This window comes from Pelobates fuscus, chromosome 10 (assembly GCF_036172605.1).
Source record: "Pelobates fuscus isolate aPelFus1 chromosome 10, aPelFus1.pri, whole genome shotgun sequence".
Taxonomy (NCBI): Eukaryota; Metazoa; Chordata; class Amphibia; order Anura; family Pelobatidae; genus Pelobates; species Pelobates fuscus.
This window is the reverse complement of record NC_086326.1, coordinates 6,857,537-6,870,385: the sequence shown is the minus strand read 5'-3', so window position 1 is coordinate 6,870,385 and position 12,849 is coordinate 6,857,537. Positions and strand designations below refer to the sequence as shown.

At 44.3% G+C, this 12,849-nt stretch overlaps 1 protein-coding gene across 1 annotated transcript in view; it reads left to right on the top strand.

The window, feature by feature from the left end:
- Positions 1-12,849, top strand: part of ATRNL1 (attractin like 1) — a 716,247-nt gene that overhangs the window by 420,788 nt on the left and 282,610 nt on the right. The window contains exon 26 of the mRNA XM_063434704.1: positions 8,842-8,920. Coding sequence (XP_063290774.1) covers positions 8,842-8,920 — 79 coding nt within the window. The remainder of the gene's footprint in view (positions 1-8,841; positions 8,921-12,849) is intronic.

Here is a 12,849-nt window from a genome sequence, read left to right as displayed (position 1 = left end):
ATTATGAAAGCTTTTCTCTAGAAGTGAAAATAACATCATATTTCAAGAGTGAGATATTCCGTCTATCCCCTTCGGCCGCAATGAGTCTTAGCAGTTTGTGTTTTGTATTCCCCTTCCTTAAAGAGAAACAAAGTGTGGCAAAAACATGAGCTGCTTTCTTGTTTTGTCTCCTCTGTTTTGAAATGACGCCTCTGGCTGCAACAGTTTGTGAAGGAAGCCCATGGAACCACCAAGGTATGGCAGTCTCTGGTTCTCCTGCTGTAGCTGTGCCGGAAGAGTACGGCTGAGCATCATATGAATGATATTCCGCAGAGGTGTCCGCAAAGATGCTCTGTTGCAATGTGTCCTGCATTTCTCATAATTCTTACCTGGATTTTAATCAGGCATCATGGGAAATGAAGTCCACAAACCATATTATCACAAGAAAGATATGTGCTTGGACTAATGTCTATGGAGACTTACAGTGTCTATCAGGGTAACCCATCATCCAGTTAGTGTCCATTATGATAATACCAGCCATAATATGCAGCTGTGAAGGCACAAAATTATAATGTCCTGTTTAAGGGAATTAATGAATCGTAGAATGGAAAGCCAGACGGTAATAGAATCCGAGACTGCCACCCCTATCACAGTCAGGTTAGAATTACATTTGTAGACCATCTTCTATGTTGATGGGAAACGTCACTGTGGACGATACACAAAGGGAAATAGGGCACGATGCAAGTCTAACCACAATATATATATATATATATATATATATATATATATATATATATATATATAAGGTAAGGATACAGCTGTACAACAAGATCTTAATATATATATATATATATATATATATATATATATATATATATATATATATATATATATATATATATATATATATATATATATATAATACTGTCCAATGCTTGCACTCCAGTAAAATATTGGTTATAGCCCGGTGCTTGCCAGCAAAAATAATAGATATCAAAATAGGAAAAAGCACTCTAAGGACTTCTTTCAATGTGGAAAAAATAATAAACTTAACTTTATTCGGCAACTGCCATGAAGAGTCAACGTTTCAGTCCTATGTCAAGTCTTTCGTCAAGTTACAGAATATATAGCAAAGTAAAACAAATCAAATAATCAAATGAAATTAAATCTAAATTCAGTACATTAAAAACAGCTGGGACGTACCCCTAACTCTGTGTACATGATTCTGACTGCGTTCCTCCGAGTGTGAGCACAGACACAGAAAGTCTGACTGCGTTCTCTGAGAGTGTGAGTAAAGGCACAGAGAGTCTGACTGCGTTCTCTGAGAGTGTGAGTAAAGGCACAGAGTCTGACTGCGTTCTCTGAGAGTGTGAGTAAAGGCATAGAGAGTCTGACTGCGTTCTCTGGGAGTGTGAGTAAAGGCACAGAGAGACTGACTGCGTTCTCTGAGAGTATGAGTAAAGGCACAGAGTCTGACTGCGTTCTCTGAGAGTGTGAGTAAAGGCACAGAGAGTCTGACTGCGTTCTCAGAGAGTGTGAATAAAGGCACAGAGAGTCTGACTGCGTTCTCAGAGAGTGTGAGTAAAGGAACAGAGTCTGACTGCGTTCTCAGAGAGTGTGAGTAAAGGCACAGAGAGTCTGACTGCGTTCTCTGAGAGTGTGAGTAAAGGCACAGAGAGTCTGACTGCGTTCTCTGAGAGTGTGAGTAAAGGCACAGAGAGTCTGACTGCGTTCTCAGAGAGTGTGAGTAAAGGCACAGAGTCTGACTGCGTTCTCAGAGAGTGTGAGTAAAGGCACAGAGAGTCTGACTGCGTTCTCTGAGAGTGTGAGTAAAGGCACAGAGAGTCTGACTGCGTTCTCTGAGAGTGTGAGTAAAGGCACAGAGTCTGACTGCGTTCTCTGGGAGTGTGAGTAAAGGCACAGAGAGACTGACTGCGTTCTCTGAGAGTGTGAGTAAAGGCACAGAGAGTCTGACTGTGTTCTCTGAGAGTGTGAGTAAAGGCACAGAGAGTCTGACTGCGTTCTCTGAGAGTGTGAGTAAAGGCACAGAGAGTCTGACTGCGTTCTCTGAGAGTGTGAGTAACGGCACAGAGAGACTGACTGCGTTCTCTGAAAGTGTGAGTAAAGGCATAGAGAGTCTGACTGCGTTCTCTGAGAGTGTGAGTAAAGGCATAGAGAGTCTGACTGCGTTCTCTGGGAGTGTGAGTAAAGGCACAGAGAGACTGACTGCGTTCTCTGAGAGTGTGAGTAAAGGCACAGAGAGACTGACTGCTTTCTCTGAGAGTGTGAGTAAAGGCATAGAAAGTCTGACTGCGTTCTCTGAAAGTGTGAGTAAAGGCACAGAGAGACTGACTGCGTTCTCTGAGAGTATGAGTAAAGGCACAGAGTCTGACTGCGTTCTCTGAGAGTGTGAGTAAAGGCACAGAGAGTCTGACTGCGTTCTCAGAGAGTGTGAGTAAAGGCACAGAGTCTGACTGCGTTCTCTGAGAGTGTGAGTAAAGGCACAGAGTCTGACTGCGTTCTCTGGGAGTGTGAGTAAAGGCACAGAGAGACTGACTGCGTTCTCTGAGAGTGTGAGTAAAGGCACAGAGAGTCTGACTGCGTTCTCTGAGAGTGTGAGTAAAGGCACAGAGAGTCTGACTGCGTTCTCTGGGAGTGTGAGTAAAGGCACAGAGAGACTGACTGCGTTCTCTGAGAGTGTGAGTAAAGGCACAGAGAGACTGACTGATTTCTCTGAGAGTGTGAGTAAAGGCATAGAGAGTCTGACTGCGTTCTCTGAAAGTGTGAGTAAAGGCACAGAGAGACTGACTGCGTTCTCTGAGAGTGTGAGTAAAGGCACATAGAGACTGACTGCGTTCTCTGAGAGTGTGAGTAAAGGCATAGAGAGTCTGACTGCGTTCTCTGAGAGTGTGAGTAAAGGCATAGAGAGTCTGACTGCGTTCTCTGAGAGTGAGTAAAGGCACAGAGAGACTGACTGCTTTCTCTGAGAGTGTGAGTAAAGGCATAGAGAGTCTGACTGCGTTCTCTGAGAGTGTGAGTAAAGGCATAGAGAGTCTGACTGCGTTCTCAGAGAGTATGAGTAAAGGCACAGAGAGTCTGACTGCGTTCTCAGAGAGTGTGAGTAAAGGCACAGAGTCTGACTGCGTTCTCTGAGAGTGTGAGTAAAGGCATAGAGAGTCTGACTGCGTTCTCAGAGAGTGTGAGTAAAGGCACAGAGAGTCTGACTGCGTTCTCAGAGAGTGTGAGTAAAGGCACAGAGAGTCTGACTGCGTTCTCAGAGAGTGTGAGTAAAGGCACAGAGTCTGACTGCGTTCTCTGAGAGTGTGAGTAAAGGCACAGAGAGTCTGACTGCGTTCTCTGGGAGTGTGAGTAAAGGCACAGAGAGACTGACTGCGTTCTCTGAGAGTGTGAGTAAAGGCACAGAGAGACTGACTGCTTTCTCTGAGAATGTGAGTAAAGGCATAGAGAGTCTGACTGCGTTCTCAGAAAGTGTGAGTAAAGGCACAGAGAGACTGACTGCGTTCTCTGAGAGTGTGAGTAAAGGCACAGAGAGACTGACTGCGTTCTCTGAGAGTGTGAGTAAAGGCATAGAGAGTCTGACTGCGTTCTCAGAGAGTATGAGTAAAGGCACAGAGAGTCTGACTGCGTTCTCAGAGAGTGTGAGTAAAGGCACAGAGTCTGACTGCGTTCTCTGAGAGTGTGAGTAAAGGCATAGAGAGTCTGACTGCGTTCTCAGAGAGTGTGAGTAAAGGCACAGAGAGTCTGACTGCGTTCTCAGAGAGTGTGAGTAAAGGCACAGAGAGACTGACTGCTTTCTCAGAGAGTGTGAGTAAAGGCACAGAGTCTGACTGCGTTCTCTGAGAGTGTGAGTAAAGGCATAGAGAGTCTGACTGCGTTCTCAGAGAGTGTGAGTAAAGGCACAGAGAGACTGACTGCGTTCTCTGAGAGTGTGAGTAAAGGCACAGAGAGACTGACTGCTTTCTCTGAGAGTGTGAGTAAAGGCATAGAGAGTCTGACTGCGTTCTCTGAAAGTGTGAGTAAAGGCACAGAGAGACTGACTGCGTTCTCTGAGAGTTTGAGTAAAGGCACATAGAGACTGACTGCGTTCTCTGAGAGTGTGAGTAAAGGCATAGAGAGTCTGACTGCGTTCTCTGAGAGTGTGAGTAAAGGCATAGAGAGTCTGACTGCGTTCTCTGAGAGTGAGTAAAGGCACAGAGAGACTGACTGCTTTCTCTGAGAGTGTGAGTAAAGGCATAGAGAGTCTGACTGCGTTCTCTGAGAGTGTGAGTAAAGGCATAGAGAGTCTGACTGCGTTCTCAGAGAGTATGAGTAAAGGCACAGAGAGTCTGACTGCGTTCTCAGAGAGTGTGAGTAAAGGCACAGAGTCTGACTGCGTTCTCTGAGAGTGTGAGTAAAGGCACAGAGAGTCTGACTGCGTTCTCAGAGAGTGTGAGTAAAGGCACAGAGAGTCTGACTGCGTTCTCAGAGAGTGTGAGTAAAGGCACAGTCTGACTGCGTTCTCTGAGAGTGTGAGTAAAGGCACAGAGAGTCTGACTGCATTCTCTGGGAGTGTGAGTAAAGGCACAGAGAGACTGACTGCGTTCTCTGAGAGTGTGAGTAAAGGCACAGAGAGACTGACTGCTTTCTCTGAGAGTGTGAGTAGAGGCATAGAGAGTCTGACTGCGTTCTCTGAAAGTGTGAGTAAAGGCACAGAGAGACTGACTGCGTTCTCTGAGAGTGTGAGTAAAGGCACAGAGAGACTGACTGCGTTCTCTGAGAGTGTGAGTAAAGGCATAGAGAGTCTGACTGCGTTCTCTGAGAGTGTGAGCAAAGGCATAGAGAGTCTGACTGCGTTCTCAGAGAGTATGAGTAAAGGCACAGAGAGTCTGACTGCGTTCTCAGAGAGTGTGAGTAAAGGCACAGAGTCTGACTGCGTTCTCTGAGAGTGTGAGTAAAGGCATAGAGAGTCTGACTGCGTTCTCAGAGAGTGTGAGTAAAGGCACAGAGAGTCTGACTGCGTTCTCTGAAAGTGTGAGTAAAGGCACAGAGAGACTGACTGCGTTCTCTGAGAGTTTGAGTAAAGGCACATAGAGACTGACTGCGTTCTCTGAGAGTGTGAGTAAAGGCATAGAGAGTCTGACTGCGTTCTCTGAGAGTGTGAGTAAAGGCATAGAGAGTCTGACTGCGTTCTCTGAGAGTGAGTAAAGGCACAGAGAGACTGACTGCTTTCTCTGAGAGTGTGAGTAAAGGCATAGAGAGTCTGACTGCGTTCTCTGAGAGTGTGAGTAAAGGCATAGAGAGTCTGACTGCGTTCTCAGAGAGTATGAGTAAAGGCACAGAGAGTCTGACTGCGTTCTCAGAGAGTGTGAGTAAAGGCACAGAGTCTGACTGCGTTCTCTGAGAGTGTGAGTAAAGGCACAGAGAGTCTGACTGCGTTCTCAGAGAGTGTGAGTAAAGGCACAGAGAGTCTGACTGCGTTCTCAGAGAGTGTGAGTAAAGGCATAGAGAGTCTGACTGCGTTCTCTGAAAGTGTGAGTAAAGGCACAGAGAGACTGACTGCGTTCTCTGAGAGTGTGAGTAAAGGCACAGAGAGACTGACTGCGTTCTCTGAGAGTGTGAGTAAAGGCATAGAGAGTCTGACTGCGTTCTCTGAGAGTGTGAGCAAAGGCATAGAGAGTCTGACTGCGTTCTCAGAGAGTATGAGTAAAGGCACAGAGAGTCTGACTGCGTTCTCAGAGAGTGTGAGTAAAGGCACAGAGTCTGACTGCGTTCTCTGAGAGTGTGAGTAAAGGCATAGAGAGTCTGACTGCGTTCTCAGAGAGTGTGAGTAAAGGCACAGAGAGTCTGACTGCGTTCTCAGAGAGTGTGAGTAAAGGCACAGAGTCTGACTGCGTTCTCTGAGTGTGAGTAAAGGCACAGAGAGACTGACTGCGTTCTCTGAGAGTGTGAGTAAAGGCATAGAGAGTCTGACTGCGTTCTCAGAGAGTGTGAGTTAAGGCACAGAGAGTCTGACTGCGTTCTCAGAGAGTGTGAGTAAAGGCACAGAGTCTGACTGCGTTCTCTGGGAGTGTGAGTAAAGGCACAGAGAGACTGACTGCGTTCTCTGAGAGTGTAAGTAAAGGCATAGAGAGTCTGACTGCGTTCTCTGAGAGTGTGAGTAAAGGCATAGAGAGTCTGACTGCGTTCTCTGAGAGTGTGAGTAAAGGCATAGAGAGTCTGACTGCGTTCTCTGAGAGTGTGAGTAAAGGCACAGAGAGTCTGACTGCGTTCTCTGAGAGTGTGAGCATAGACACAGAGAGTTTGACTGTGTACCTCAAAAGTAACATGACCAAGTCTTCTCGCAAAGTTTGACTTTGAACTGTAAGTGCAGGCGTTTCATTCGCCAATAAAACGGGTGTCTAAAAGTGCTCCCTATTCGCTTCCCACAAAACCTCAGAAAGAAAACAACAAACAAAATTGTCAGAGAAACGTAGGTTTATTTGGAAAAGTACAGTAACAAAAAAGAAAAAATACGGCACCCCCCTCTTCTAAACCCCAGCACCCTCCTCTACTAAACCCCAGTCCCCCCTCTTCTAAATCCCAGCATCCCCCTCTACTAAACTCTGGCCCATGTTTAAAAAAAGAACTTTAGCCAACATGCAGACTCCACTCACATTGACGCTGTCTGTATGCGACTCCGGAGTCCAGCCTCTGGTATACCCCCAATGGCGCCTGTGACGAAAGTTACTTCGCCACTGGCTTTTGGACGGGCCTGTTTGCCAGCCTCCTGCACTGTGACTATGGCCCTGTGGTAGACTTTGTTTAAAAACACTGTTTGTGCCTCTTGGACTTCTAACAGGAACCATTCAAACTTTCAAAGCAGCACTTCGAACTCCCGAAGCCATACGAAGTGGCATTCGAACACATGGCGTTTAGTCAAACGCATCCAGCAGTGTTTGGTTGTCGAGTGCATGGAACTCAAATTGGGCACTAAATGTTGCGAACACCGCTAAACTTTTACCTTCCATTTAGGTTTGGCTATTCGAACAGGAGTCGAACGGCATTCGGTAAGAATAAAGTCACGAACAAGAGACATACACTGACTTTATCCATGAACGGCTAAGTTCCATATTTTGAACGTTATTTTGAATCCTCTAAGTAGACCGGTCGCACAGCCTGATTCTCTGGAACTATTTTGGGCATAGGACTATGCGTGCGGTCGGTCAAAACGTGACTTTCAGGAAATTCCTGAACCCTTGAACTGATCTGGGTGATTTTTGGAAATGTTGGTCACCCAGCTATCAGGAGATGCAACATTTGTGGGGATATCATGTGTTTTTGGGTACTTTGGGGGTTTTGTAAAATGTGTTTTTTTTTCTGCCTGGAGATAATTGGGTTAATACAGTATCTGACTCAATTATCTCCTAAGCAGGGAGGAGGGATTGTATGTTTGTTATGGGAGTGTCGTGCATTTAATCACTTTTCTTATTGGTCTGTGTCTTTGTGTTGCAGTCCCCAACAAGGTCCATGTGGGCTGACCCCTTGCATGGGGATTGTCATATAAGGCCAAGTGTGGCTCCCATTAAACTGAGATTTCTTTACCCCTTCATGAAGTCTTGGCTCATGTTTTGGGGGATTGGAGAACTACGTTCACTCTGGGAATTTCTATAATCACAATACTCCCCTGAGTATAATAACTAGCTCTTATAAGAGCTGTTGCTGCTACGCTCTCTGGACTAGGAGAGGTCTACCCACTGGAAGCTGGATCCTGGTCCTGAGCCCAGGGTGGTTGGAGGACAGCAGGACCCCAACCAAGTTGCAGCAGTTCGTAGGGTTTACGGTGGTTATGGTGTTCCAGTACAGTGCTTATGGTGCTCGCAAGTACTAGGAAGCAGCGATTGAAGGAGGTACCCGGTCGGGGTTCCAGGCGGTCCGTCACAGCGCCGTCCACACCCTTTGCCAAAGCGGATCCTCCCGCTTCTCCTTGAAACCCTGTGAAGGTGGAGCACATTGACATCATGTCAGAATGTGACGTTGCTTGCCTCTGTGCACCTCCAGGTCCTCCACTGTCCAGCCGCAGCCATTGCAACACTGACCAAGAGACGCTCACTGACAGACAAAGACATACACACTCACTGACAGACACACACATTCTTGCACACTCACAAATCAGTGTGTTGCTCCCTACCATTGGGAGCTGGTGTGGGGCCTTTCCCTGGGGTCTCCGTTTCTGCTGTTTAGTGATGCTGGGTGCCGGAATGACGTCATATTCCAGCACCCGGCATCCACCGAGGGCGCGTGGAAGGAGTGAGGAGCGGGAAGACTGAGCTCCCTCGCTGCATCCTCCTTCCTCTTCACCCGGCCAGGTAAATTTTAGCAGAGCAGGCACCTGCAATGTGGGGAGAGCAGGTGCATACTCTGCCTTAACATGTCAAACTCACGGCTCGCTGGGCCGCAAATCTATTCATTGTGGGCTGCGAGTTTGATATGCTTGTTGTAATTTGTAGTTTAGTGTAAATGTTGTTCTGATGTTTATACTGTCGGAGAAGCTGCCATTAACTCATGCTGCAACACCAAACACACCGACAGCTACGTATTGCTGCCAGAAAAAAGGAGATCAGTGATCGGGTTTATTGGCTAAATAGTGATTTAACAGCAGTCTTATCAATATATAGACCAAAGTAGCCGGTTTTGGGGGAACTTTCTGTACTTGGTAATGATGTTTATTGAAACGACTCCATAAAGTTCAAACAATGAGCAGGTTCACGGCGTACGGCTGACCTCACTGGAAAATGTATAATGTTAATGTTGTAAAGCTGCTTTTTGCTTTCCTTGTTGTGATCAAATATTAATGCCCCTCTGTTGTTTTTTTCCCCTGTGCAGCTGCTTTTTATCCCTCCTGCTGGTCGCCGCCGTGGTGTGGAAGATTAAACAGACCTGCTGGGCATCGCGTCGGAGAGAGGTTTGTTAATATGATCTTGCCTTAGGATGACGGATTGTAGCCAGTATCAGTGTTTTCTATTTTGTTGAATGTTCAGTGGCCACGGGCTGTATACTGGGCTGTGAAAATAAACGCAAACCTTCTTCAAGAAGAAAGAAAAAAGTTTTTTTTTCTTTATATATTAAAACTACGCCATTTACACATGGGTGCAATAAAAGGCAACAAAGTTAAAAACACAGTGTTTAAAAACACGAGTAAGAAGGAACGCATTGTGTATGTCTTCTGCAGGAGGGAGATCAGACCTTGTAGGATCTCTCTTCCTTTGCAGGTTATGAACAACATAAAGCGCTCACAAAGTTATTCACTAAAGTGTGAATCATTAGGAATACAGAGTGAATTTCAAGTGTTTAGGTCAATTATTTTTTGGTCAGGTGGAAGCGGTCAGACCCATCCAGCTCTGGTGTCCGACGGTTTCCTGTCCTGTGTCCCAAAATGGGTCCAATCTGTATGAGGTTCTGTGATTTCTTAGGATATAAAGTAATGAGATCGTTGTGCCTCAATAGCCAGACATCGGGCTGGGGCACTGGTACCAGTCCATGCTGCTGGTGGAAGGAGTTTAAGGGTTTTTGTTATTGTAAATGTACGTTTCTCTGACGTTGCCTTTTCTGCGTTATTGCCATTTTCCACTAAATGTAAACAATTTTCTTCACATTCTTTAATCAATTCTTATTTGAAGTTTTTCTTTGCTTTGTTTTCTCTTTTATCTGAGTAATAGCATTTTATATGTGGTGATGAACAGCTCCTAGTTCATATTGTCATTATTTTATCAAGTGGAAGCAGTAAATGAATCCCACAGATCAGCACACACGCCAGATGTCCTAACAGGTTCGGCGGTACACTGGGACATTTGCTGCACTTCACACATGCCGTGCTGTGTGCACCGATATAGGCCGGGAGGGAGCCTGCGAGAGGCATTGTCCTGCGCAGAACGCCAAGACATGGGGCCTATTACAGTGTCATCTACTACCGCAACATGTCGTTCTAGGAATACATAAACCGTGCATGTTGCCCATAAAACCCAACATTATTGTTGCTGAAGCAGAGAGTAAAATGTATGCTGCTCTCATGGGATTATGGTCTTTAAAGAAAGATGCTCGTGAACGAAAAATTCTCATTAATTAATGAAGACAGATATATGTGCAGTGGTGAAGATGAGTAACGAAGGGCCCTCTCCTGACATTTTTAGGGTCTGCTGTTGAATTAGTTAGAAACGATTTGTCCAAATAAATAAAAATTCCTGTTAATTATTACTAGAACAAATTGATTCTGAGTCAGTCTGACCTGTTGATTTTACAGATAAAACTACAGGTAAAATAATTTTAAATCAATTTGTTCAATGATTACCAGGATTTATTTTCCGATAAATCACTGAAAACGACTTTTTGCTCACGTCTAATATATTTACTCCCGTAGCACCTCTCTAGGCACGCTGGGAGGATGCCGTGGAGAATGCAGATGTATCCTGATCTTATTGTTCTGTTATTAGGGAGAATGCCCTGAATCAATGCAATGCGAGTAATAATTAAAGGGGCTTCATGCCAGCTTGTATCCGTGTCCTGCTTTTACTGCTTGCCAGAACTTTTAGCGATTCGGTTTCTCACATTACCATCAGGGGTCCCGGGATGTAAGGTGTCTAGTACTCACTGCTGCCTGCCGTAACTCTCACTCCAACTCTGCCAAGTGGGAGAGTCCTTTATTAACTTGCCCTTTAGTGAATATGCTGACGAGTTTAGAATTCTAGGCATTCCTATTTCTTGCAGTAATTTAGTTGCCCATTTTTCCAGGTTTTTATGTTTGATTATTACAATTCATTAGTTCTAGTTTATGATTGTCCTTATGCACGCACTGTTTGTTTCCACCTCTAGGATCGGCACGTTCTCACTGTTCAGGTTAAATATGATTTAGAGCGATAATCCCCAGAACGGGTCTATAGCAGATACAAGGACCAGGCTTTAACCAGAGCCTCTTATCGGTGAGGACAGACGATTTTATCAGAGTTGTTAAATATCAGACTGTATCAAGGCTCGATTCCTTATCTTAGAGTAGAAACAGAAAGTTTCCATTCTCTTGCCCTGATTATCATGCTGTCTGCGCCTGCACTGCTATCTCACTACTTAATTGTATCCCAAAAAAGTCAGAGCCGGGCTGGATAATGCCAAGGAGCTGTAATTGCTGCTGTCAAGGCCCACACTAATCGGATTATCTGCCTGCGATGTTTCAAAGTTAGGTTCAAAATAAATAGCTGCAGGTTCATTAAGTCTCACTGCCAATTTCAATGGTTTTCTGTAAAATGACAGAGAACACAATGGGGGTCATGTGTCTGTGAATATCACAAATCCAGAATAATCGCCAAACTAAAACAAAACTGTGATGCAGGGATTTACCAAAGGCAATGCCGACTTACATTCAGAGATAAGCACATTTTCTAAATTATAATCCCATCAATGTCCGCGTTCGATAAAAAGTACGGTAATTCGGAGAGGTATCGAACACCAAACTGCCCACAATTTGTCTGTTTGGAGGAATATTAAGGATGCTCTTACCCATCCAAATCAAATAAAAACGCACAAGCATTAAAATACCTGCCTCTATCCCCCCCCCCCCCCCCTTAAATTCCAGTGTCGTCATGGTGACATGTATACAGGAAGAGATAGCATGGAAATACACATTGTGACCAGACAATGAAACATGCATTTTCTGTATCGAAACTAAAGCAAAATACAAAAAGGTGGGAAAAAAAAGCCTTTGATGCAGTTTCAGGTCGAGTTAATCACCAAATTCTATAGAATTGAAGTCTGATTGGCAAAACGAAGGCTGAAATAGATGATCATGTTATTTTACCATTTAGATTTCAAGTCAGAATAATTTGGAGTTTCATGGATACAAAAAAGACAACACCAATTGACTACAAATCTGATTGGGATCAGGAATTTGTGACTACCCTTCATATTAACCACCATGGCCCTGAAAATATTGCTTTACCATAAAAACATCTAGAACATTGCTTAAGGAATCTTTCTATCCAACAAATCGCACAGGTTGCTCTCACAATATAGAATAATTTCCTCTTCGGTCTGTGAAATCTCCTTTTCACAAGTCGTAATGGGCAACCTTTTGTCCTTTGTCAAGTTGTTTCAATGAACATGTCATCAGAGAGCTGTTTGAACCAATCCTGTGTAGATATAATTAAACTCCTATCATACCCAGCAAGTCACATTCTGGTTAGCAGAGTGGGGATTGTAATTCACAGTGAGTGCCAATTCCTTTTTCTTTCCCATAAAATAAGCCTTCGGTCTGCAACTTGTTTTTAGTATCTCAAAGCAGAAAATCATAGAAATAAGCAAATTGTAAATACACAAATTGGTCCCAGCGATGCAGCAGTGTATATAGTTTTATATAGTGTTTTATTTTTGTCTTGAAATTCACAAATTTTTATTATTTCCCTTTCTGTGAGCTGCTGTGCGATCTACTAGCGTAATAATGTGGTTTTATATTCCCCTTATGTTTATAGACATCCTGTATAAAGTGCATAAAACCAGGTTTCCTAATAGTCTGTGTCTAAGGGCATGATCTTTTATTGGGAGAGCAGCATTGTATTTATTCTATACAGAGCTGTAATCTGTACAGTCTGTTATATTGGCAGAGAACGTTTATCTTGCCGTGTGCCCATGAACTGGTAACTAACAGACTGTGATTGATGGGAACAGTCACTAACGGAAGGTTCGATCCGGCCGGTAAGCGCATTACTCCGCTGAGTTAATAAATAAATGCATATAACACCTGTTCTAATTATAGTCAGCATCATTTCTGGTAATTATTGGCTTGAAATAGTGAATAATGACAATTTATAGAACACATATCCCAACCTAAAGGGAATAGAAAGCCCTCCA